General features: G+C 38.7%; 2 protein-coding genes across 2 annotated transcripts in view; one reads left to right on the forward strand and one right to left on the reverse strand.

Annotated features, from left to right (window-relative positions):
• The window catches only part of snd1 (staphylococcal nuclease and tudor domain containing 1), a 68611-nt gene that overhangs the window by 20276 nt on the left and 24812 nt on the right, over nucleotides 1-23523 (reverse strand). Inside the window, exons 14-16 of the mRNA XM_047803772.1 lie at nucleotides 22593-22665; nucleotides 19513-19654; nucleotides 14673-14776 (exon numbers count right to left, since the gene is read on the reverse strand). Of these exons, the coding sequence (XP_047659728.1) occupies nucleotides 14673-14776; nucleotides 19513-19654; nucleotides 22593-22665 (319 nt within the window). The remainder of the gene's footprint in view (nucleotides 1-14672; nucleotides 14777-19512; nucleotides 19655-22592; nucleotides 22666-23523) is intronic.
• lrrc4.1 (leucine rich repeat containing 4.1) lies at nucleotides 217-5808 on the forward strand. The gene has a single exon (XM_027151000.2). The coding sequence runs from the start codon at nucleotides 1691-1693 to the stop codon at nucleotides 4286-4288; it is 2598 nt and encodes an 865-aa protein (XP_027006801.1). The 5' UTR covers nucleotides 217-1690; the 3' UTR covers nucleotides 4289-5808.

Below are 23523 nucleotides of genomic sequence, written 5' to 3' on the forward strand. Positions count from 1 at the left end.
AAGAAAAAGGTATCAGCAGCCTGTGCCTGTGTCAGAAGGATTTTAGACCCCTACAGTGTGTGACTAAGTCATTCATCCGAGGGAAGATGTTTATGTGTAAAAACAAGGCAAGCTGCTTTATCTTATAGCAGTGCATCCCAAGCCAGTCTGCAGCTGCAGAATAGCATTATGCAGCCCCAAAGCCAGCAAATCTGCACTTATAAAGACCCAAGAGCCCAGAAACTGAACAAGAACGTGAAAGAAGCTGAGAGAGGATGAGATAGTAAGAGAGGACTAAAAAACTGCATCACACCAATTCACTGCTTGAATCAAAATGTGTCAGCATTTGCACTTCCACTGAAGGACAAAAGGGGGAGTGAGAGCATAAGCCTGTGTCTCATCTGCTTGCTACAATGCAGCGGAAAAAAAAGCCAGAAACAGCAGCAGGAAAGAGAGAGAGGGAAGGAGAGAGTGAGGTAGGGAGGGAGCGACTTTCAGGGAGAATGAAAATGCTGTTGCCGTGGGGATGCACTTTTTCCTTGCCAGAACAATCCTCCAGCAGCTCGAGCCAGGCGCCTGGGCAGCCAACAAGGGGATGAGCTCTCCAAAACTGCACTCAGCTAAGGACACTCATCTCAGCTCCATACAATACAGATACTTTCCAGATCAATGCAGCGTCATAGCGGGGAGAAAACGCTCCCCCCCCCCTCGCTCTCATTCAAGGGAACAAGAGACAGCATGCTTGAACGCAAGTGAACGCTTTGTGCAGTGAACAAGCCTTAACGTTTTTTTTTTTTTTTTTTTATGTTTTTCACGGTTACTGCTCCCTCCAAACTAAAACCTTCTCACCGACCTTTTCGACGGATTGCAGTGAGAGCATTTGAAGGAGGGTGCAGCTACATCAGGGAAAAAACATAACCTAATGACTGCAGTGCTTGTGTCAGCCTTTTTAACTGAGCTCCATGCAAGCAAATGGACAAGCAGTGAAAGAAGAACATCGGAAACAAAAAAAAAATAAGTGAAAAAAACTGGAGGGTAAACCAAAGAAGAGAGCGCATTTGAAAAGACGGTGGAATTTTCATGCTTCTTCCTCTTACCTCCCCCCTCCCCTGGTTTAGTGCATGTACGCATTTACCAGGGAGATTTATGATAGGTATTTAGTGGTGGCATCGAACAACAATTTCCAAGGACTATCTGCGGACAGACAGTCAAAAAGCAAAGGCGCATGCGTCAAAACTGGAATGTTATCCTAGCCTAAAGCTCTGCTGCTTCATATACTCCTCTGTGGATTTATCAGTAATCATTTTGTTTTTCCATCAAAAAAAATACAAACAGAATTTGCCTTTGGATAAAGGAATACAAAATATTCACCTATGTTTTCAAAAAAATGGACCTGTAAATTCAACGAGGTAGGTTTCTGGTCTTTCCAACCCTTTTAATACATTTAGTCTGTTATTTCCTTTTTATTTATTAATGCTTGACTTCTGCCCACTGAACCCATTCCTTTTGATCTCATACACCTTTCATTGAAAATTATCCCACCCCAGCACCATAAATGGAAAACCGAATGAGAGTTTTGCTTAACCCAGGGTAGGGATAGCTCTCTGAACTGGACACAAATCTCTCCTGTTATTCCCTTTTTACCTCCATCCTCCCCAATCTTGCTCCCTCCCCTCCCCAAGACCATGTTGAAATATGAGTCTGCCACAACATGAGTGTCCTGGAGCGTGTAGCTGCACATCGAGTCAGGAAAGCTGCCCTGCTCTTTGTCATCTTTCTCATGGTGCAAACGTATGTGGAGGAGGTGGGTGCACTGGGGACTCAGGGTTGCCCCCCTGTCTGCTCCTGCAGTAACCAGTTCAGCAAAGTGGTGTGTACCCGCCGTGGCCTCACTCAGGTGCCCCTCGGCATTCCCTCCAACACAAGACATCTCAATCTAATGGAGAACGCCATTGAGGCAGTGCAGGCTGATGCCTTTCGCCATCTCCATCATCTGGAGGTGCTCCAGTTAGGACGCAATGCCATCAGACAGATTGAAGTGGGAGCTTTCAATGGGCTGACCAATCTAAACACCCTAGAGCTCTTTGATAACAGGCTGACTGTGGTGCCAAGTGGGGCTTTTGAATATCTCGCTAAGCTAAGGGAACTGTGGCTCAGAAACAACCCCATTGAAAGCATCCCCTCTTATGCCTTTAATCGTGTGCCCTCTCTCATGCGACTGGACCTGGGTGAGCTGCGAAAGCTTGAGTATATTTCTGAAGGGGCCTTCGAAGGTTTGGTCAACCTCAAGTACCTCAATTTGGGTATGTGCAACATCAAAGGGGATATTCCCTATCTGAACTCACTGCTAGTATTGGAGGAGTTGGAGATGTCTGAGAACTTTTTCCCTGTGATCAAGCCCAACTACTTCAGAGGACTAACTTCACTTAAAAAGCTATGGATCATGAACTCTAACATAGGACTAATTGAACGTAATGCATTTGATGACCTGTCCTCACTGGTAGACCTAAATCTAGCCCACAACAACCTGACTTCTCTACCCCATGACCTCTTTTCCCCACTGAGGTACCTGATGGAACTGCACCTCCATCATAACCCCTGGAACTGCAACTGTGACTCACTTTGGTTAGCACGGTGGTTGCATCAGAACATCCGTACAAACTCAACTTGTTGTGGCAGATGCCATTCACCAGCACACATGAGAGGTCGTCGGTTGGTGGATGTGGATCAAGGAGACACAGGAGCGATGCAGTGTTCTGCGCCCTTCATTTCTGATGCTCCACGAGACCTCAATATTTCAGCTGATCGAGTAGCAGAGTTTCGATGTCAAACAGCACCTATGTCATCAGTGCAGTGGTTTTTACCAAATGGAACTATACTAACACATGCAACAAATCACCCACGCATATATGTGGTTAAGGATGGGACTCTCAACTTCTCCAATGTGCTGGTGAGTGACACAGGCATGTACACCTGCATGGTGTCTAACGCAGCAGGAAAATCCAATGCTTCGGCTTATTTAAATGTGAGTGCCGCAGAGCTCAACACATCCAACCTCAGCTACTTCACCACAGTTACAGGAGAAATTCTCAATCCAATGTCCAACATGCCCAAACGCCGGACCACTGCAGATACAGATCAGAGCTCCACAACCACTACTTCACCTTCAGTCTTTCAACCAGTTTTCATCTCAACACCAACAGTCATCCTCCAAAGCACTGATGTACCACCTAGCCGTCTGCCAGCCAAGACCACATCAAAAGTGACAACAGGGAAACCGTCCAAAACTACCAGTCTGGATGAGGCGATGAAGACTACCAAGATCATTATTGGCTGCTTTCTGGCAGTAACACTGCTTGCAGCAGTAATGCTTATTGTGTTTTATAAACTAAGGAAGCAGCATCAACAAAGGAGCACAGTTTCAGCAACAAGGACTGTAGAGATAATTCATGTAGATAAGGAAGACCTACCACCACCCGCGTCTGCAGCCAGTGTGTCAGGAGATGGGACGATGAAACTACCAATGATAAGAGACCATAACAGCATTCAGAAATTAGACTACATCACCCACAAACTAGACTACAACTACCACACACCTGAACTCAAAACAGATTACAGCATCCACAAACCCAAACCTCATTTTAGCAAATCCAAACCTAGATCAGATGATACTATAGACATTCTGAAGACCGACTACACTAAACAAATGTCCAAATTTGATTACAACACACTTGCACACTTGGACTATAGTTCTCAAAAACCTTCAGCAAACTATATGCACAAGTCACTGCCTGATTATCACATACACAAAAAAAATGAGCAGAGTTCATACAATCCTGGATATAGCACTTATAAGCATGACTACAAACCTCAAGCAGTCAAACTGGACTTCAGCCCATTCAAATCAGATTATAGCATTCACAAACCCAAAACGGACTACAGTATGCACAAGCCCAAATCTGATTACATTCCTAACAAATGTGGCATCAACTACAGCCCCTTAAAGATGGACTGTAGTCATTTTAAACCAGACTATAGTGCATTTAAGCAGGAATACAGCCCAATAAAGGCAGCATACTTTAGTCACAAACATGACTTGAGCCCACAAAAACCTGAGATGGATTACAGCCACCATGAGATAAAATACAGCACTCAGAACTCATGCAAGCCTTGGGGACATACAAATAAATGGGCAGAAAACAGCAACACTGGAAACTCCCTTCCAAGAACTTTACCCAGAATCAGTATGCCTGAGCCCTTCATCATAAAAACACACAACAAGGAGAAAGTACAAGAGACTCAAATCTAGCCCTTATCTAAAAGAATGCACCAGCTTGAAACATACACACATACACACACAAGGTGGGCTATTTTAGAGAGATAGTGAAGTTGAGTGAGTGTGTGTTTGTGTATGCACGTGTGAGCTTGCATGCACACGCGTGTGTGTGTCTGGGAAAACCATTGAGTACTGGCAAAATGATAAAAATAAAAATGAAATTTAACAAAACTGAGCTTTTCTGCCCATAATATTTAATGTGTATAAAATATGTAGAAATACTTGATCTATTCTTTCACATTACTTTGGCTGTGAGCCTGTAGAAATCAATTGAATAACACCACGCATTCAGTCCGAGCTAAGAGTGGTTCTCACAAAGTGCACGTCAAATTTTGCTCAAATTGTTGGGAAGTTATTTAACCAACTCATGCTATTCAGTTCATAAACACAGCTATTACATCATCTGCATTACACCTGGCAATAAAAAGCACATACTCATTTACGGTAAAAACTTTAAATTACCTATTAAAAATGTGGATAAGATTTTAACAATCAGTGAAAGTTCCCATTAATATGAAAACATGACGAGGCTTGTGTTTAAAAGCTGCAAGACAAGTGATGAGAGAGATATTGATGTAGGTGCTGACTAAAGAGATTTTCAAAATTGATATTTTGATTAAGTGTCACTACTCTTGTACTGTTTTTATTTTTTTACAAATGTAGGTAGGATGCTTGCTATAGCTTGTCTGCTCAGGATGATCATATTAAATCAGGTTAGGATGAATTCAAATGAAAATATAGAGATGAGTTGCTAAGAACTCTTAAAATAGTTTACTTGACTCTCTTATATAAAACACAGAATCTTATTAAACCCTGAAAGGTTACTGTACAGGCTGGGGTTATGAATAATACTGCTATGTAGATAGACCAAGCATTCACTGTTGTCTTTCTAATTTGTATATTTAATTTACTACATAATACAGTTAATTTAATCTAAGTGAATACGTGACAGCTGCTTTTAGATAATAATATGAGGACGCATTTTAGTAAAATGGGGAAAGAATTATAAAAGCAAACAATGGCAAAAGAAATAGGTATGTTTTAGAATTTCATATCTTATAAAAGGTCAAAACTGTGAAAGAATTTCCCAGGACACACACGCACACACACACACACACACACACACACACACACACCTCTCTGTGTGCGATAATGGGCTGGTGATCGAGAAGCTGATTATACACAACGAAACGTTTTACAAACTATTTTCTACATTGTATTGGAATTTTAAAGAGGAGTTGTTTAAAATGTTATTATGAAATGGAGAAATGAGGGTCGTGTTTTTGCAGGACATTCTGTGGAATTTCTAAACCATATTATAGACAATGCAGTAAAACAAAAGAAAAAGTATTGGAATTATTTATATTGATAGGTTTTTATTTAAGAGAAAAAAGATCTAAGTTGATATTTACATATTTATCTTGTAAGCACCATGAATTTTGTACTTGTGCCAAATGTCGTAAAAATGCAATAAAAATTATTTTTCCCCTTTACTATGTACCTTTTTTTATGATGTCTACAGTTTCTCATGATTAGCAATAGAAGTCAGTTAGTCTTGTCTAAGGAAGCTTGAGTGTGTGTGTAATACAGAGTTTTAAGGTAACACAGTTGTAGGTGAGATACAGACAGCAGAAAAGTTTATTTCATTCTCCTCCATACTTGAATCACTATTTTAATCACAGCATTAAAAGGGTACAGGCTGCATGTATTAGTATTCAAATCGGTGTTCACACATGGTATGCAAATCTGATTATGTTTCGGTTTGTTCCAGTTAACAACAAATGAGGCAGATATTTATTTAACAAATATCTTTATCATTATACATATCTCTATATAAAATAGCCTTTATTTTGAATTCTGTTTGAAACAAATTATGTCCTGAAATGAAGATGTCCGTCTGCTTTGAAGAACCGGTGTAGTGCAGTTAGTGATCTGCTACTGAATTAAACCCATTTAACAGTTCTGTTGTGGGGTTAGTGATAGAAATGCTGCAAAGATATATATCACAATAATTATTTTTAGTACTGACTATAATTAAAAACAACAATTGATTCATGAGAAAAAAAAATCATCGATAGGGTAATCAATAATTAAAACAAAAAATGGAAGTCTTAGAAATATAGCTCTACAGATCATCCAACTACAAAATGGTAATGGTATATAAAAGTCTAATTCTTCAGCCTCAATTCGTCATGTCAAGATGTTGGAAACTTTCATACTGGGAAAACCAGTACCATCTCATGAAACCAGTTTTGGATGACTTAAAGGTGAGGTCTCCATTGTTTGAAAGCCAATGTCGACATTTGAAATCACCAAAACAAACACGCCCCTAACCCAAATGGGTCCCACCCCTGTATTGATAGCTCCGCCCACACATACGTAACCCAGGCAACTACTGGAAAGAAATGTGTCTTTATCATAGCTGAAGGGAAGAACAATACGATTGTAGATAAACAAACCAGCAAAAATGCCACACAAGCATAATGATGTAAAGGACAAAGGCATATATTAGTTCTGTGTAACAAAGCAAAATAAACGTTACTCACATATCGAGAAGGAAAAAAGCGCCTCGGCGTCTTAAGTAAAGTCGGCCACATATTCACAGGTCGGAGTTTCCCGAGTCAATAACTCCTGAGCTAAACGCTGTTACTACACAAAACGCGGTTGTAGCTGCCTCTCTACATTACTACGATAGAAAAGAGGTGTTATTTGTGTAGTAACAGCGTTTAGCTCAGGAGTTATTGACTCGGGAAACTCCAACCTTTTCTCAAACAACAGAGACCCCCACCTTTAAGCTCTGTTAGATGGAGTATCATGCTGGTAGTATAAATGATAAATTGTAAGCATGAAGGTGCACCTTCTGTTCTTAGCTGACATAAGAGGAATGTGACGTCTTCTGCTGGTCCACATGATGCACATTACATGCTTTTCTGCTCACCACAACTGTGCCTACTGGTTATCAGTTACTGTAGCCATTCTGTCAGCTCCAACCAGTCTGGCCATTCTCTATTGACCTTCCTCATCAACAACTTGTTTCTGTCAAAACAACTGAAGCTCACTGCATGTATTTTCTCAATTCTGATGGTTGATGTGATCATTACCTGAATCTGTTTCCTGTATCTGCAGGATGTTATTGCACTGCTGCCACATGACTGAGTGGTTAGATCACCGATTCAATATGTAAGGTGTACGAATGACATTGTTTCCCGCAGCACTTTGCAGTTCGGCCGGCCCGCCTAAGCTGGGAAACCCTACTGCCTTAACTAGGCCGTCCCCCAAAAAAATAAATAAAAATTTTGCTGCACAAACAGCCGTCAAGTGCATCTTGGAGAATAGCGGGGATAACTATCCAGTTGATAACAGCAAGTGGACTTATGTTTAGGGTTTATTTAAGCCTGTTATTGTATTAGTCTATAGTTCTTGCAAATTTAAAGCAAGTTAGCTGGTGATTTTGTTGTTCGAGTTCTTCACCTGCTAGCTAGGTTGCACGTGCCCGTTTTTTAATAATTGTTAAATGTAGTACAGAGTCTGTGGTCTATCTAACAAACAAGCCCCGCCGACCCCAGGCCCCGCCCAAACCTTCTGCCTTAACTAACAAATTTTCTGCGGGAAACCCTGAATGAGTTCCTAATAAAGTGTTCTGTGAGCGTATATGGTTAACTGATCTCAGCTAACAAACACAGATTTTATTTTAAATAAATGAACCAAGTACCATCTCAGTGTACATTGGCTATAATAGGTCTATACCCACCTGTTAAAATGGTAAGCCTGTGTGAAATAAAATGAAAAAAATTAAATTAAATAAAAGTCAAACATGGGCACATCCCCCTCCCAAAATCTGCTTGTTTTTTTTTTTCCATTTTATTTAGCTGTGATATATCAAATATCACATGATGCAATTTATTTTGGTAAGACAAAATATTTGGAGAACCTGATATTAATTTTTTTTCTCAGTTTGCACTTTAGTGATATGGCTAAAATCTTTTGATCATAAATAAGCTCCTGTGCTCCATCCTTCAGGGCAAGCAGTAACTGCCCCAGTGTGCCTTTAAATACAACCTGAACAGATTATAGCAGTGTATTTGGCAGACATGGCAGACGAGTTGTCTGTGATTGTGTGTCATGCTCATGATTAGGAAGAGAGAGGTAAAGTATGTGATGTTAGAGGGTAAAGAGAGAAGACCACAACATAAGTGCTAGTATCACATCAGATATCTAACCTCCAAATACATGTGGCCAAAGGCAACAACCATTGACCACGTTTTGCCATTTCATTATTCTGCTCCAGTTACTCATACACAGCACTGGAAAAAACATGAGTGCCAAAGAACAGACCATGCAATGTATAGAAAACTAATCAACTTCTGACCAATCTGGAGGGAGAATGCACTTATACCACATACGGTGCTTTTCTCTCATATGAACCTCTTTTAACACATGCAAACACTACATGGATAAATGTATGTTTTCAGTTGAAAGCCTATTTAAGGATCTTCCTGAACACCTAGTCAGAAGTTGTAAACTCACTGTTAGAAGCCTTAGTTGATCCAACCCTAATACCAGGTCTGAAATGGGGGCAGGTTAACTGTGGCCTCCACAACCCTCTGCTACCTTTAGCACCAGCAGCGTGCAGCTAATTAAACAAGAGAAACATCAGACAGACCAAATGGTAAACCAGCCTAATAGATGCTTTCTTAAATTATTCATTTGAGGCAGTAGTAAATCTGTGGTTAAAGAACTAGGCATGGATAAAAGCTTCAAACAAATGAGTAAATGTAAATTACAGGTTGCCATAATAATTAAATAGTTCATGAATAAAGTATAGGGCTAACCTCAAACCTATAATAAATGCATCTCTCTCTCTGTCGTTCTGTCCGTCTCTCTCTCTCACTGGGTCTGTCTCTCTCTTTCAGTCTGTCTATCTCTCTCTCAGTTGCTGGTTAACATGTGAGACCAACAGAGAGACAATTTCTTTTCTTTCTACTGTCCATCTCCTATCTCAAGTTGAACTATATGCATCCATGTTTGAATGTTATCTCATTACTCTAATGTTCATGGGTAAGCCCATTGTTGCTGATACTATATCAAAGCCCCCTTGACCTGGACCAGCCCACTTTGTGGTTTACACAATGTAATGGTGCTCCTGCATTTAAGATAATTCAATCCACAACCCCACATGAAGTGAGGCGGCTCATGGCAGCTAGAGGGCTGGTCTATTAATAGCTATTTAGTTGGCCTGACGGGTATTTCAGACTTTTGTGTTTTTTCTTTCACAACTGGTGGCCCGAAACTGTCGGCGTAGGAAATGTGTTTTCTTCTGTTAGAACATTTATTTTGTAAGATTTGTAAGAGCTGCAGATTTAACAAAACAGGCATTTTAACAGTACTAGCTACACTTCTTGGGACGTCCTTTAATAATGCTGCATTACAATACAGAGCATATTAACCTGCAGAAATGTACCATACAGAACTGAAATAGTGCCTCTAATTTACACAAACATGCTGTGTGTGTGTGAGATACTGTGAAAGGTAGGCATAAATGTAACTGACAGCCTGTGCTCATATGATTTCTGTCTTCCCAGAGCTACAGCAGCACCATTTCTTAAAAATAGAACACAAACATGTTGGACTGTAAAATTGCAATCAGCTGGATAGGGATGCAATAATAAAGTATTGTTACACTCAATCTCTTTCTCTCTTGCAGCCACACATCACAGCTGAGCAGTATGGGAATACTGAGCTCTTTCAGCCCCGCTTGTTCTTTCTTTAGTGTCACAGTGAGAGGCTTTGGATAGGAAAGCACACAGACATTAGATGCTTCTCTCTGGGTGCGTCATTGTCCTCACTGCCAGCAGAGGTCAGCCACAGTGCTAGCCTAAACCAGCATGGGACTACGAGTGCCAAGAAATTATTGCTCTAGATTAGTCCTTTTCCCTAGACCTTTGTGCTACAGCAGCACACAGATGAATGAGTCCTACAGAGAGACAATGATTAAGAAAAGGACAGAATAACATGCGTCACAATGCACACTTACTATGAAAAAACAGATAAACAAACAAACAAACAAGAGCCACTGTGATCTATCGGAACGTGCAGGACGAAATGAAGGTTATCAAAATTGACATGAGTGCACAATGCAAACCACTGTAAACTGTTTCATGGCACACACACAGCCACTTTTACCCACCTTGAAAGGCTATCACTTATAACCCAGCAATGACCATGCATGGGCTAAAATGTATATATAAATAAGTTCCTCAGAGTTTGCTTTGGAACACAACAGAGAAAACAAGGTGCAACAAAATTTGCTTCAGCTGGGGAAAGGCGATTATGAGCAGCCAAAGGGTGGGGTTTAACGAATAAACAGAATTATGTTTACATCAAAAAGAATAACACTACAATTGGTCTTTGAATCATAAATGTTGGTAATTTCACAACCCTACTGAGTGCCACAGCTCAGCAGAGACATCATAACTTTAAATTAAAAAATGACTTATTAGAGTCATCAGATTTAACACAGCACAAAATGTCACCCACACAAAGGTTCAGCAAAAGAGAAAGAGAGAAAAGGAAACAGAAAAGTGGAGTCTCTCTCTCCCTCATATTCTAATCCATCCCCCACCTTTCTCACTATTTCTTGCTGTCCAGTCACTTAGCAACACACAAGCAAGTCATGCTCTTCTTCATTATTACCCAAGAACTGCAGTGGAACATGCTGACAGAAGGAGAGGAAATAAAGTAAATGTCTACGAAACAACAGATTGACCAAACAGCCTGTATTTGATCAGTAATCATTTCAAACCAAAAAGCCTCAGCCTGTCAAAGAACTTTTTTCCCCTCTCGGGGCACAGAGGTATTGTACAGTGCGGTACAGACAGACCCGGAATGATGTGTATTTTATTGTTTCATTTGATACGAAGCTCTTGAATCTGCTCTTTGATGAGCTGATGGAATGAATCAACAGTCTAACCTAATAAAGCAGGCCTCATAAAATATCTATGTAGGAACCTTTAAAAATGTGCTTTGTTTTCAATGTTGTATAATGCCAATTTATTTATTTTATTTCTATTTCAAAATGTAATATTACATGCAGCACAAGGCGAGAGAAGACATGCAGACTGTGTGTGCAAGAAAACGGCAGAGGTTAACATCTTTGGAGACAGAGTATATTCGTTGAAATATTAAGGCCCAAAGTTTAACAAAACTGTATTCGTTTTAGCTTATTTGACTCTTCTGAAAGTTTGACGTTATTTTCATTTCGCCGACTGTTTATATGATATCTCCTCCATCGCGTGTAATAAAGGCCTAGCGGTTATCACAGGAACAACGTGTGCATGGACAATGACTGCAGACAGGCTCGAGCTGGACCTAGGACTTAGTCGTTTGCCACTGGATGTGTCGTGTTGCCGCTGCTGTAAAGTTCGCATGTTTGCTCTGTGCTTGGATCGGCCTGACTCATCACACAGGAAGAATTGATCACTGGTAATCGTGAGTTGATGCTATTCATGTTTCATCTTGTTTTCCTCGGATGGATGTAAGAAGATCTATTTTCCAAGTTTGTGCTTAAGAGGATTGGTCATTATCCTTTACACTGCGAATGTGCACCAACTGGGCCCCAACGAAACACTAGTGTACGTGACTGAGTTGTTGGTTCGTATAAACTGTGAAATACTATTCATATTGGGTTCTGGTTATATCTTTTTTTATTGCTTTATATGTTTTGAAGTGTTTCATTTTACTAAAGAGAGAGATGCAATCTCATGTCATGTGATAAACATAATTTAAAGTATCAATACAGGGTTGTAACCAGAATAACAAAAGCAGGAGAATAATCAATTTCCATACCATTTGATACGCGTTTTCTGGTTTCTGTTTTCAAATATTTCATCCTCTACTTTTAATGGTTTCATTTGTTTTGTTTAAACTACAACACAACTAAAATAACTCTAGAATAAGAAAACAAATATTGGTTAATTTACTACTTTACATTTGTATTCTGGTGTTTAGTTTATTGGGATGGTTAGTATAACACAGAGATTTTGATTTGAGGATATCTGATGTATTAGTTACTATAATAAGAGACTGACGTAAATAGAATACTACCGGCCAATTCACCATTCAACTGCCGGGAATTCAGGTTTCTTTGTTAAGGGTAAATAAAATTAAATAAGGAAATTATTTTATAACCTTATAGGTTAAAAATTAGGTTACATCTATAAATATCTCCCTCAATATCTCAAATCAGAAGATTTCAGAAGACATCACATCTTTGTATGCTCATCTAAATATAGTAATATAATAGTAATAACACCATTAAAAAGTGTCACTGAAAAGGCTGGAAAGCTAAGCTTTAATATTGCAAACAAACTGTACTACCATTCACCATATTTTTTAAAAACTACAAATTAATTGAAAGTTTCATCACATGAAACAGCAACAGCACATCATAGTAAAACACGACACAAAATCCGTTCCACATGCTCCTCACACCTCTTTGTCCAGTCTGCTTTTGGGACCAATTCTGTCCTACAGGACTGTTTTGATTACATGGCCTAGGCGAAATGTTGGTCTGCCTCCAATGGTTAAATTGAGGTTTATTCAGACATAAAGAAATGTGTTTTTGGCAATCAAAACTATTAGAATCTACCCAAAGTAAATCTGTGGTTTAACAATGGTGTTCATGCTGAATTAAGAACCTCTGCTTGTAATTGTGACAATGTACAGGAGTATAAAGAAGCCAGATGTGCTCTCTGTAAAACCATCAGAATTATACCAGTACAGAGACGAGACAGAAGCACAGTTCAACATCACTGACACAAGAGGCACTTGGCAGGAAATTAACAATAACCCAGACTTTAAAGGAAATAAACACTCCGCTATGAGCACAGCTGACTCTCAACCAGACAAGCTTAATCATTTTTATGCTCATTTTAAGGCAAACAACTCTACCCTCACTGTCCGTTTCTGAAGTGTATGGGACCCAATCCTTCCAATGGGCAAATATCTGTAATTACATGGGTCCAGACTGCATTCCTGAGCATGTTGTGGGTGAACTAAAGTGAACTTTAGGAGAAAGGAGAAGGTGAACACCACTATAACCATTGCCAGTGGAGCGGCTTCAAGTCCACATTACTGAGGACCTCACTGTCCACTCACACCAAGGAAATGGTGAAGAAAGGTCATCATCCTTAAATCATTTTACTGTCACAAAGGACAGCATCTTGACTAGCTTCATCAGGACCGGTCATGGGAACGCCACCATCCTTAACCACAGAGCTCTACAGAGACTGGTGCAAACAGCCCAACACTTTCTTTTCTCCAGTACACCTACACAACTCAGTGGGTGAGGAAAGCACAGAGGATCATCACTGACTCCTGCCACCTAAGCCATGGACTGCTCTTGCTGCTTCCATCAGTCAGACGGTATCACAGCATCCAATCCCACACTGGCAGGCTGCAGGACGCTTCCACTTGCAGGCCATCAGATAGTTGAACTGTAACTAATAACACCGCCACATACACAACTCACTCCACCTTCCATTCATTTCATTTACATTCATACTGGACTCTGTACTGACTGAAAAACAAACTGATCTCATCTCCTGCACTGCTCAGCACAGACATACAGCCCACTATTCTGCACTCCTTCACAATTCTTCACACTCCATCAATTCTGTGGTGTACCACACACCATGACCGCATATGTGGATATTTGTACTGTGTACTGAGATTTACATGTTGACATTGACTATAGTCTTATGTGAATACTGATGTGTATATTGTGATCTATGCTTGAATTATACACATGCAGTGGTTATTGCAAAGTGGCAAAAAATACTCAAATCACTATGATGTGGCCCACTGAACTGGCCTGTAAGTGAAATAGGATTCATTCTAGAAAATGGTTAAAAATGTTGAACATAAATTACTAAAATACATTTACATCAGATTCAGCAGATCCAGCTTTGTTACTAGGTTACTGAGAAAACACACTGAGGGAATGTCCATATCTTAGTTTGAATGATCTTAAGAGAAATTTCCTAAAAGCTTCCTCACATAATGATAAAGAATAAAACTTCTGTTTGAAATGGTCTAAAGGTAAAGAAAGGTCAGGCAAGACAGGCAATTGCCTGTCTTGCCTGACCAAAATGCAATTTGTAAAGACTTTCCTGCTGAGAAAAATAAACAACATTGTGTCAGACAACTGGGACACACACACAAACACAGATATGATGGCTGTACCAAGCATATCCAAGAGTCTTAAGACTAAATTTTATATTTTTTTCTAGCTGGATGCTAAATTGGTACAAATAACCAGAACCCAGTATGTTGTGGACTTTGTGGGATGGTCTCTTACCTCTCTCTGCAGCACCAGCTCCTTAGTGAAGAGCGTGGCGTCCTCACTGAACGGCTCAGGGGTACCACCTGGCATGTTACGAGATCCTCGAGGGCACTCAATACCTGCACGCAACAGAGATCAGGAACAAAGATCAAATGACAGCAATTGGGAAAAAAAGTTATAGTAGCTGAAGATTTAAGCAATTCTGTAAAGTTTACAAAAGGCACACCTTGCAGGTCAACCTGCCCTGGCTTTCTGGAGAAAATGAGTAAAAAGTATTTATTTATTTTTACATAAACTCAAACATCACTGCAACTTTGTCTAGTCAGGTTTGTTACTTTAGCTGAATGCTACTCTAGTCCTATTTTTATGTTGATTATGATTTATGATTGTTCTGCTTTCATTGTTATCCAGTCTTCTTTTCTAAAGCATCAACAACCATACTCCCAAACTGATTATGGTGTATTAGTGCCTGGTTCCAAGCTTTCTTCCAGACTGCTCCATGCTTTCTTACCTATATCTTAACTGAGCAGTGCTATTGGTCTGCTGGTCCAGAGTTTGTTGAGGTGCACCATTCATGTGGGTCATTTACAGATGATTCAGAGTTGCCATCGCAATCTCAGATTTTGCTGACTTATATTTATTTATTTATTTTTAATGAAAGGCTCTTAAATATTACTTCTGCTAAATCCAAACATATTTCACCCTCCTGCTAACATTTTTATCTGGGAAGCTATGTGTAGGATTTAATATCTTCAGAAATATTATTTTCAGCCATGATGAGCATGTTTTCTATCTGCATTTCTATATAAATATTCAAGTCATCACAGAAGGGGTTTATACGTAACTGCCACTTCACTAGACACAGTGTAGAATAGCTGTAAGAGTTTTTGCTTAAATTACTATATATCTTTTACTGGGGTCTCTTATCTATGGGATCAGAATTGTTTCGTTATTCTGAATAAATATACTATGATCCACAAATAAATATAAAGAGTTTCACAAATATTTTTTAAATCAACAAATGCACAATAAGCAAACCGTAAATATATGTTACAAATTTCACAAAAAGAAATGAAATTCACAAATAAATAAAATGTGATTTGCAAATAAAAAAATACATTTATATATTAAATATTATATATTTAATTGTATTTATTTGTGAATGGCTTCCTGCTCATTTGTGAATCACGTTCTGTGCAATTGTGAATCACTGCACGCATTTGTGGATTGTGTTCTGTGCATTTGTGGATTTGAAACATTTCTAACGCCAAGACGTGCACAAGAATCCACAAATAGGTGGACTCCGCCCACCGTCTACTCCATCCAATGAGACCGTTGTCTGATTGGATGGAGTAGACGGTGGGCGGTCTCGTGGCGTTGACCAATCGTGGCACGTGATTGGTTGGAGGTAGACCGTGCCACGACTGGTCAGCGCCACGAGACCGTTGTCCGATTGGCTGGAGTAGACGGTGGGCGGAGTCCACCTATTTGTGGATTCTTGTGCACATCTTGGCATTAGAAATGTTTTAAATCCACAAATGCACAGAGCGCAATCCACAATTGAGCAGGACCCATTCACAAATAAATACAATTAAATATATTTTTATAAATATTTTTTTATTTGCAAATCACATTTTATTTATTTGTGAATTTCATTTCTTTTTGTGAAATTTGTAACATATTTACGGTTTGCTTATTGTGCATTTGTTGATTTAAAAAATATTTGTGAAACTCTTTATATTTATTTGTGGATCATAGTATATTTATTCAGAATAATGAAATAATTCTGACCCCATACTTATGAGGTCTGAACAACAAACCGAATTCAAGATATTAACAAATTTTAGTATAAATTAGAGGTGGAGAATTTGTGGACTTTTGACCATGACAATTAAGACTGTGACGTTGAGTCTAGTAGAATCATGAAATATGATTAATTTATTTTCATGTAATGTTCCAAGCTGCAATGTCCTTCAATGTTATGTTTAAGTAGTTAATGTTCTACATTCAAATAGACAAACCGTTTTCTTCAAGTGGCCTACATCTGAGGACAACATCTGGGTTCATTTGGTTAACATTTCATGTCAGACTTCTCCTACTGAAAGCAGATGACAATGTGTGTTGGACAGGAAGTCTAGCACAGTCATCAGACTGTTATAGCCTTTGAGAACTTTCTTGTAAATTTTCAGCAACAATTAAAACACCCCACATGGAAAATATCCACAGTGTTATTTCCAATTTTTTCACAGTGTGTATAGCTCAGATTGTGACCTAACATCTATTTTACGTGAGAACCATATGGCCCTTATATTACTCAAGTTTGGAGATTTTGTCTCTTTAGCCATTTTGATGACCTTTAAGATAAAAACAGGCCTTCTAGGTATTTCAATAAAAGAAAACAGGCTTGTCTGCATGTCTGCCAAATTTCATGTTGGCTGGAAATAATGCTTCTGGAAAAATTAAATCCAAAAATGGCCTTTCTAATGAGATGGGGTTTTTTTTAATGAGGGAAAAAAAACAGAGAATAAAAAATAAATCAGGAGAGAGAAACATAATAGGTTACAATCCTTTTCAGACTTTGGGGTGATTTTAGGTGAATGTCTGATTCCTGTGAGTCACAAAGCTCCCTCTTACTTATGGCAGATCAGGTCAGCTTGTGTTCTTCAAAAAAAAAAAGGATCTCTATTGTTCCTTGAAAGTTGATATGACAAGGAACCATTTGAGGTATTGACCTCGGGGGGATGCAGGCATGGCAGTTTTGATGGGACTTTTAAATACATTAAGGTCACTACTGTGCTGAGAAGGGCCCACAACCTAAATAATAAGTAAATAATCAGGTATGGTAAAGACATAGCATCTGCACCAAGATTCTGGCTGAATTTGAGTTTTGTTCAGAATTTATAGACAGCCCTTCTTCCTTATGATACCATCAATTTTCTGCACCAGGTTTTGTTTCCAATAAAAACATAAAAAGAGAATTCCTTGTTATACCAGAATGAATCACACAATACAGCTCAGACCAGACTGTGGCCATCTGATCCTCAGAACAATTGTTCATCTGTCTGTCACAGAAGAAAGATTTGGACATTTGTCTAATCAGAGGCTGGCCCACTGCACAGACATGTCCAACAGAAGGCCTGAATGAGACCTCCATGATGTTTCCTACTACCTGGCCATCATCATGCCTAATCATCTGGTTCTACAATGTTCACATCACCCCTCCACATAGCATGAAGGCCTTTGCTGTATGGCTCAAAACAAGAACAAATTGTTGACCTTAGCTCTAAGCAGTTCAGGTGTTCATATATAACCATGTTGGCACGTGTGAGAATGTCCTTGATTATCCTGGCCAGGTCTGAACAGTAAACAGTTCTGTAGAATCCAAGGTTGTTTAATAAAGTACTGAATAGACTGATTACTTGTTAATATTGAGTAAATAATCACAACTGTAGTAAATAAATAAACAAACATATAAACAGGGGCCAGCATACTTTCCAAATTCACTGTATAAGTGTTTTTTTGGTTTGTTTATCTTTTTAGGATGCACCAAACTTCTCATATGCTTGGTCAGGTTGGATGGGTGCCATCAGTGGACAGTCATTTTCAGGTCTCTCCAGAGATGTTCTATATCAGGGGTGTCAAACTCTGGCACGCGGGCCAAATTTGAGATCATATCAGATGTGCATTACAGCTGACTAGCCGCATGCTCCGCTAATACTACAAATCCCAGAATGCCTTGCCACTGTATTGACGCATAGTCACGAACAGCAAGCTCCCCTCATTCTCTGTTGACAGTCGTCAACAACCATGTTACAGTCACATCGGGCAAGTTAATTCACCCTCCACAAAAATGGCCAAAAGAAAGATGGACAATAGGAGCTTTCAAGTCAGGAGGGAGGCAGATTATCTGTTCATGAATGTAAAGGACAGACCTGTTTGTCTTGTGTGCTAGCGGAGTTAACGTGTCTGAAACGAAAGAATATAACATAAGATGATGCTATGAAACGAAACATTATAAGAAGTATAAGGACCTGGACGTAAAGCAGAAGCTCCAGAAGGCGGAGGAGATGAAAAAAGTCTGGTTTCCCGGCAGACTATGTTCATGAAAGCTAAATCAAAAAGTGAAGCTGCTGTAAAGGCTGTAAAGCTTTATTGTGGCAGCAGAGACGGCCCTGGCTGTTCCACTCACACACATTCATAGAGTTGTCCTTAAACTATTACTGTGTTGCCTTGGTTGAGTGATTAGGGTTGTTATGTTGGAAAGTGAACCTTCAGCCCTGTCTGAGGTCCTGAGCCTTGCAACAATCCTGCCTCTGAGCTTTTTAGGCAGCTCCTCAGTGGCCTTATGGCTTGGTTTCTGCTCCAATATGCATTGTCAGCTGTGAAGTCTTCAAAGCAGAGGTGTGTGACTTTCCAAATCATGTCCAATCAATTTTATTTATGACTTGAATCAAGGTCTGGAAACCTCTCAGTAATGATCAAAAGAATTTAGAGTCATCTGTGCTAAATTTCAAGTGTAAAGGGTCTGAATACTTAAGGACAAGTAAAATGTATGTTTTACATATATATACATATATATATATATATATATATATATATATATATATATATATATATATATATATATATATATATATATATATACATACATATATATGTGTGTGTGTGTGTGTGTATGTATGTATGTATATATATATATGAGTATTTTTGCAAACAGAGAAAAAATCCATTTTAGAATAATATTTAGAGTAACACAATGAGAAATGTGCAAGGATAAAAGTGTTATACACACACACACACACACACACACACACACACACACACACACACACACTATTTACATATATAATCTTACCAGCAAGCAGAAAGGTTATGAGGCATGTCTCTTTGGGCATGTAAAGTTTCAGCCGGGAGCCACTGAACACGTACTCGACTACAGCTTCAGAGCGGCCTGCTCTCTGCAAGAACGGCAGGAACTGCTTGGCTTTCTGGGTCTCCTATGGAAACACAAAAATGTTTGTCTATTTCTACCCTGGACTCATTTAGTACTGCCTAGGGACACTAGGAATAAGAAGTAAACCATGACAAAGTGTACACTAGACATAGATTCACTTCAGTGTAAGCGTATCTGGATCTTAAGGAGTTCATTGGCTAAAGACCACAATGGCAATTTATAGTATCTGACAGAAGTAAGCACACCCCTCACATTTTTATATATTTTTATTTGACAACACTGAAGAAATGACACGTTGCTACAGTGTAAAGTACATTTACAGCATTTGGCAGACGCCCTTATCCAGAGCGACATACATAAGTGCTTAAATCTTTATCATTGGATACATTAATGCTGGTTCACTAGGTTACATACTTAATTTGTATAGCGCTTTTAATTTGTAAAACTTATTTGTATAGCGCTTTTTACAATTGTTTTTTTTTCAAAGCAGCTTTACAGAACATAAACATAGAACAGAAGGTAAACATAAAGAGAAATATAGAGAATTAATATAGTAAAAATTCAAGATATATATAGTTCAGTCTGAGGTGACTCGGGCAGCAGTGGCAAGGAAAAACTCCCTTAAATTGGTAAAGGAAGAAACCTTGAGAGTAACCAGACTTAAAGGGGAACCTCATCCTCATATGGGTGACACTAGAGGGTGTGATTACAAATATACAGTCAAACAAATGTTGAATTGGTATAAAGGTCACTTGGAGTTCAGATCTCCTCTTGGTATCATAGGTTTATGCCCTCCTCTGGTTCATCTAGATTAACTTTTGAGAGCACTGACCCTGCAAAGTTATCAAATTTGGAATCGTGGGCCAACAGACAACAGGAACATGGTCCAGGGTTATGTACTTCTGAACACCCAACATGGGAGGAACCACTTGCTACTGCTGTTTATTGGCATGCAGGTTATGCAACAGCAGCACCTACATATTTTTAGCAATCAGGAGGCGCTTACAAGCCATCACAAACAAGTTAAATAAAGATTTACTTTATGAAATAAGTTAATAAAGTTAGCTAGCAGCACACAGCAGGCAGTACAGTTTAGTCAATAAAATAAAAGCTAAATTCTCTTGTAACTGTGGCTTAATGAAGATTCTAATCGTAAGCATTAATTTGGCTTAGTAAGCATTAAATGTTTTACTATCCAATACTGTTACTTAATAAGAACTGTTTGGCTTAGTTAAATTTACTTTTGCTTAGTGAACATTGGTCCCATTTGATTAGTGAGCATTGCATATACTTTGCGACCATAACTATTGCTTAATGAGCATTAATTTCACTTAATAAGCATTGCTTTCACTTACTGAGCATTGCTTTAGCTTAGCGAGACCAGAGAGGAGAGTGTGGGTGGGAGGTGAAGGGAAGAGGTTCAGCAAACAGCTGATGTATACTTCTGCATCATATCACATATCTGTGATAATGTCAGGGTGTTGCGCACAAACACACTTAATGTCATCATGTACAACAAGGGGCAGTTTGCATTAATTAACCTATAACTGGCAAAGCCTTTAATTAAACGGAAAAAAGAGAGTTCTGTGTTTCGCTGTAAAATATTGCATAAAGCAGTACCACAGACAGGAACATTGATGTTTTGAAAAAGGTTGAATAGAAAAAGAAACATGACCAATAGGGATGCTGTAGGGGTGTCCTAGTCTACAACCTATGGTCTTAATCCACCGTGTTAAAAAATGTCCTTCTGGTGATTGCACTGACTGGACACCATTTTTACAAAGAAAAGTACCTTTTTGAACATTATTAATTACCCAGCAAGTTTTTTAATTACTTCATAAAAGCAAGGTTATTCAGTGATACAGTGATGTTCATCTCTCCTACATTATTAACTGTACACGTCTGTGAATAGGAATTTAATGCTAAAATGCTGAAAATTAAATAATAAATGGATTGTTAGTTCCCAATGTGTAAGTAAGTAATGATAATACACATTGTATAAGTGTAAGCTTTTGTGGTTATTGTAATATATAATTCTAATATATTACTAGAATATATATTAGAAGTAATAGCATTTTGAGTCTTTGAGCATTCTGGAAAGTGTGAGCACACTGTGGAAAGTGAAAATGGTATATATAATTTCCGTTATTACTTGCACATCATCCGAAGTCTGACAGCTAGTGGTTTTATAGAGAAGTACGCAGCTGCTGAAAGACTGGGTATGCCAGCTTAATTTAAGTGAAACCGCTTCCTGTGAGACAGCCTGGGCCGAAGAGAGCCACCCACTCCAGCTGGAAATATCCCACAGCTGTGACACTCATTGCAGAGAGAAAATGAAGAGGGGGAAGGACTATTATTAAAAAAATGTATAGAAAAGTGCTATACTGGGATTTTATTTTATATATATATATATATATATATATATATATATATATATATATATATATATATATATATATATATATATATATATATATATATATGAGAACCAAGCAGAACCATGGCAAAAAAGAAGCTAATATTGAGCTCTGTGTGTTGGTCATTAGGAACCTAGAATATTAGTCATCTAATGTCCCCACATAAAGCAGTGCACAGAATACAGTCATTTAGTTTGTTAAAAACATGAGCAGCTTCTTGTAAAATGCTAAGACAGACAGACAGGGAAGGTGGAAAGTCAGCCAACATTTAAGAGAAAAAGAAACAGTAACAGACCATTAGATGAAACTAAATGAAGTTTTTCCATGAAGTGGGATCTTCTCTCAGTATAGAATTAAACAACTTCACTGGGCCAAGTAAAATTTTTATCTTAATTTGATGCTCAGCCAGTGTGGCACCGGCCTATTGAACATCTGAACAATAACTGTACAATCAGAGATTATTAATGAGGCAGGCTATATTTATTTCTTCACTTTAATGTTTTTGGTAATAAACAAGTCCTGTTATAAATCCATTCCAATCAGAGGACACTGAAATACACTTACCCCAGAGATGTCAGCAACTCTGTGAATGGGGACCTCCTTCTTGCTGTGGAGTCCTTTCCCATTCTTTATGGCCCTGCAATGATCCAAGTAAGCAGTGTAATGACTACTAATGAAGACTGTTATATTGGGTCAATATGAGAAATGAGTAAAGAATTCGTTTAAACCTTAAGCACTTAAACACCGTAGGCATGGCCTGAAAAATCAAGACAAGTAGACACAGGCTCTCACTGACTGTGCACACTGAAAGGAGAAATGTTCTTCACTCTTGATCACCAAGTGTATATATATATACATACAGTGATACATAGAGATACGAGTGCCTTGATATACAAATTTTTTGAGATACGAGCTGTGATTCGACCAAATTTTTGCCATGAGAAAGGAGCAAATTTTTGAGATACGGGATCTTTGTTTTGCCGCCGCCGAAACAAAGATCCCCAACAACCACATGTGCTCTGTTTCCCCTGCCTCAGTTTCCCGCGTCTCACTCGGTTAAAGCTGCCTTTCCACTGCACACGATAAACGACGGCCGATAAAACGGAAGTGAGGTGCCGACCATCTGCGGATCCGTAATTTTCAGATCCATTTTGAGCATTGGATCCGTTAAAAAAATCCGTTATAAATACAGGTACTGAAACATTTTTCATATTCAAAACACAAACAAAACAACTGGAGTGGAATTTTGCGATCTGGAACGGATTAATAAGATTTCAGTTCATTTAAATAGGGAAAATTGCTGTGAGATATGAGCAATTTGAGATACGAGCAAGGTCACAGAACGAATAAAACTCGTATCTCGAGGTATTACTGTATTCAGAAATGAAAATGTGACCCTTGATACTTTTTCCCAATGCACACTAAATAAAGCTTAAGAAAATAAAATAAGTACAAACATACAGAATAGAGTGAAATGTATATCAGCAGGCTGAAA

The sequence above is a fragment of the Tachysurus fulvidraco genome, chromosome 19 (genome assembly GCF_022655615.1).
Source record: "Tachysurus fulvidraco isolate hzauxx_2018 chromosome 19, HZAU_PFXX_2.0, whole genome shotgun sequence".
Classification (NCBI taxonomy): Eukaryota; Metazoa; Chordata; class Actinopteri; order Siluriformes; family Bagridae; genus Tachysurus; species Tachysurus fulvidraco.

Bases quoted from the DNA above. Each gene is read 5' to 3' on its own strand.
- lrrc4.1 (XM_027151000.2), top strand. From the start codon at position 1,691: ATGAGTGTCCTGGAGCGTGTAGCTGCACATCGAGTCAGGAAAGCTGCC.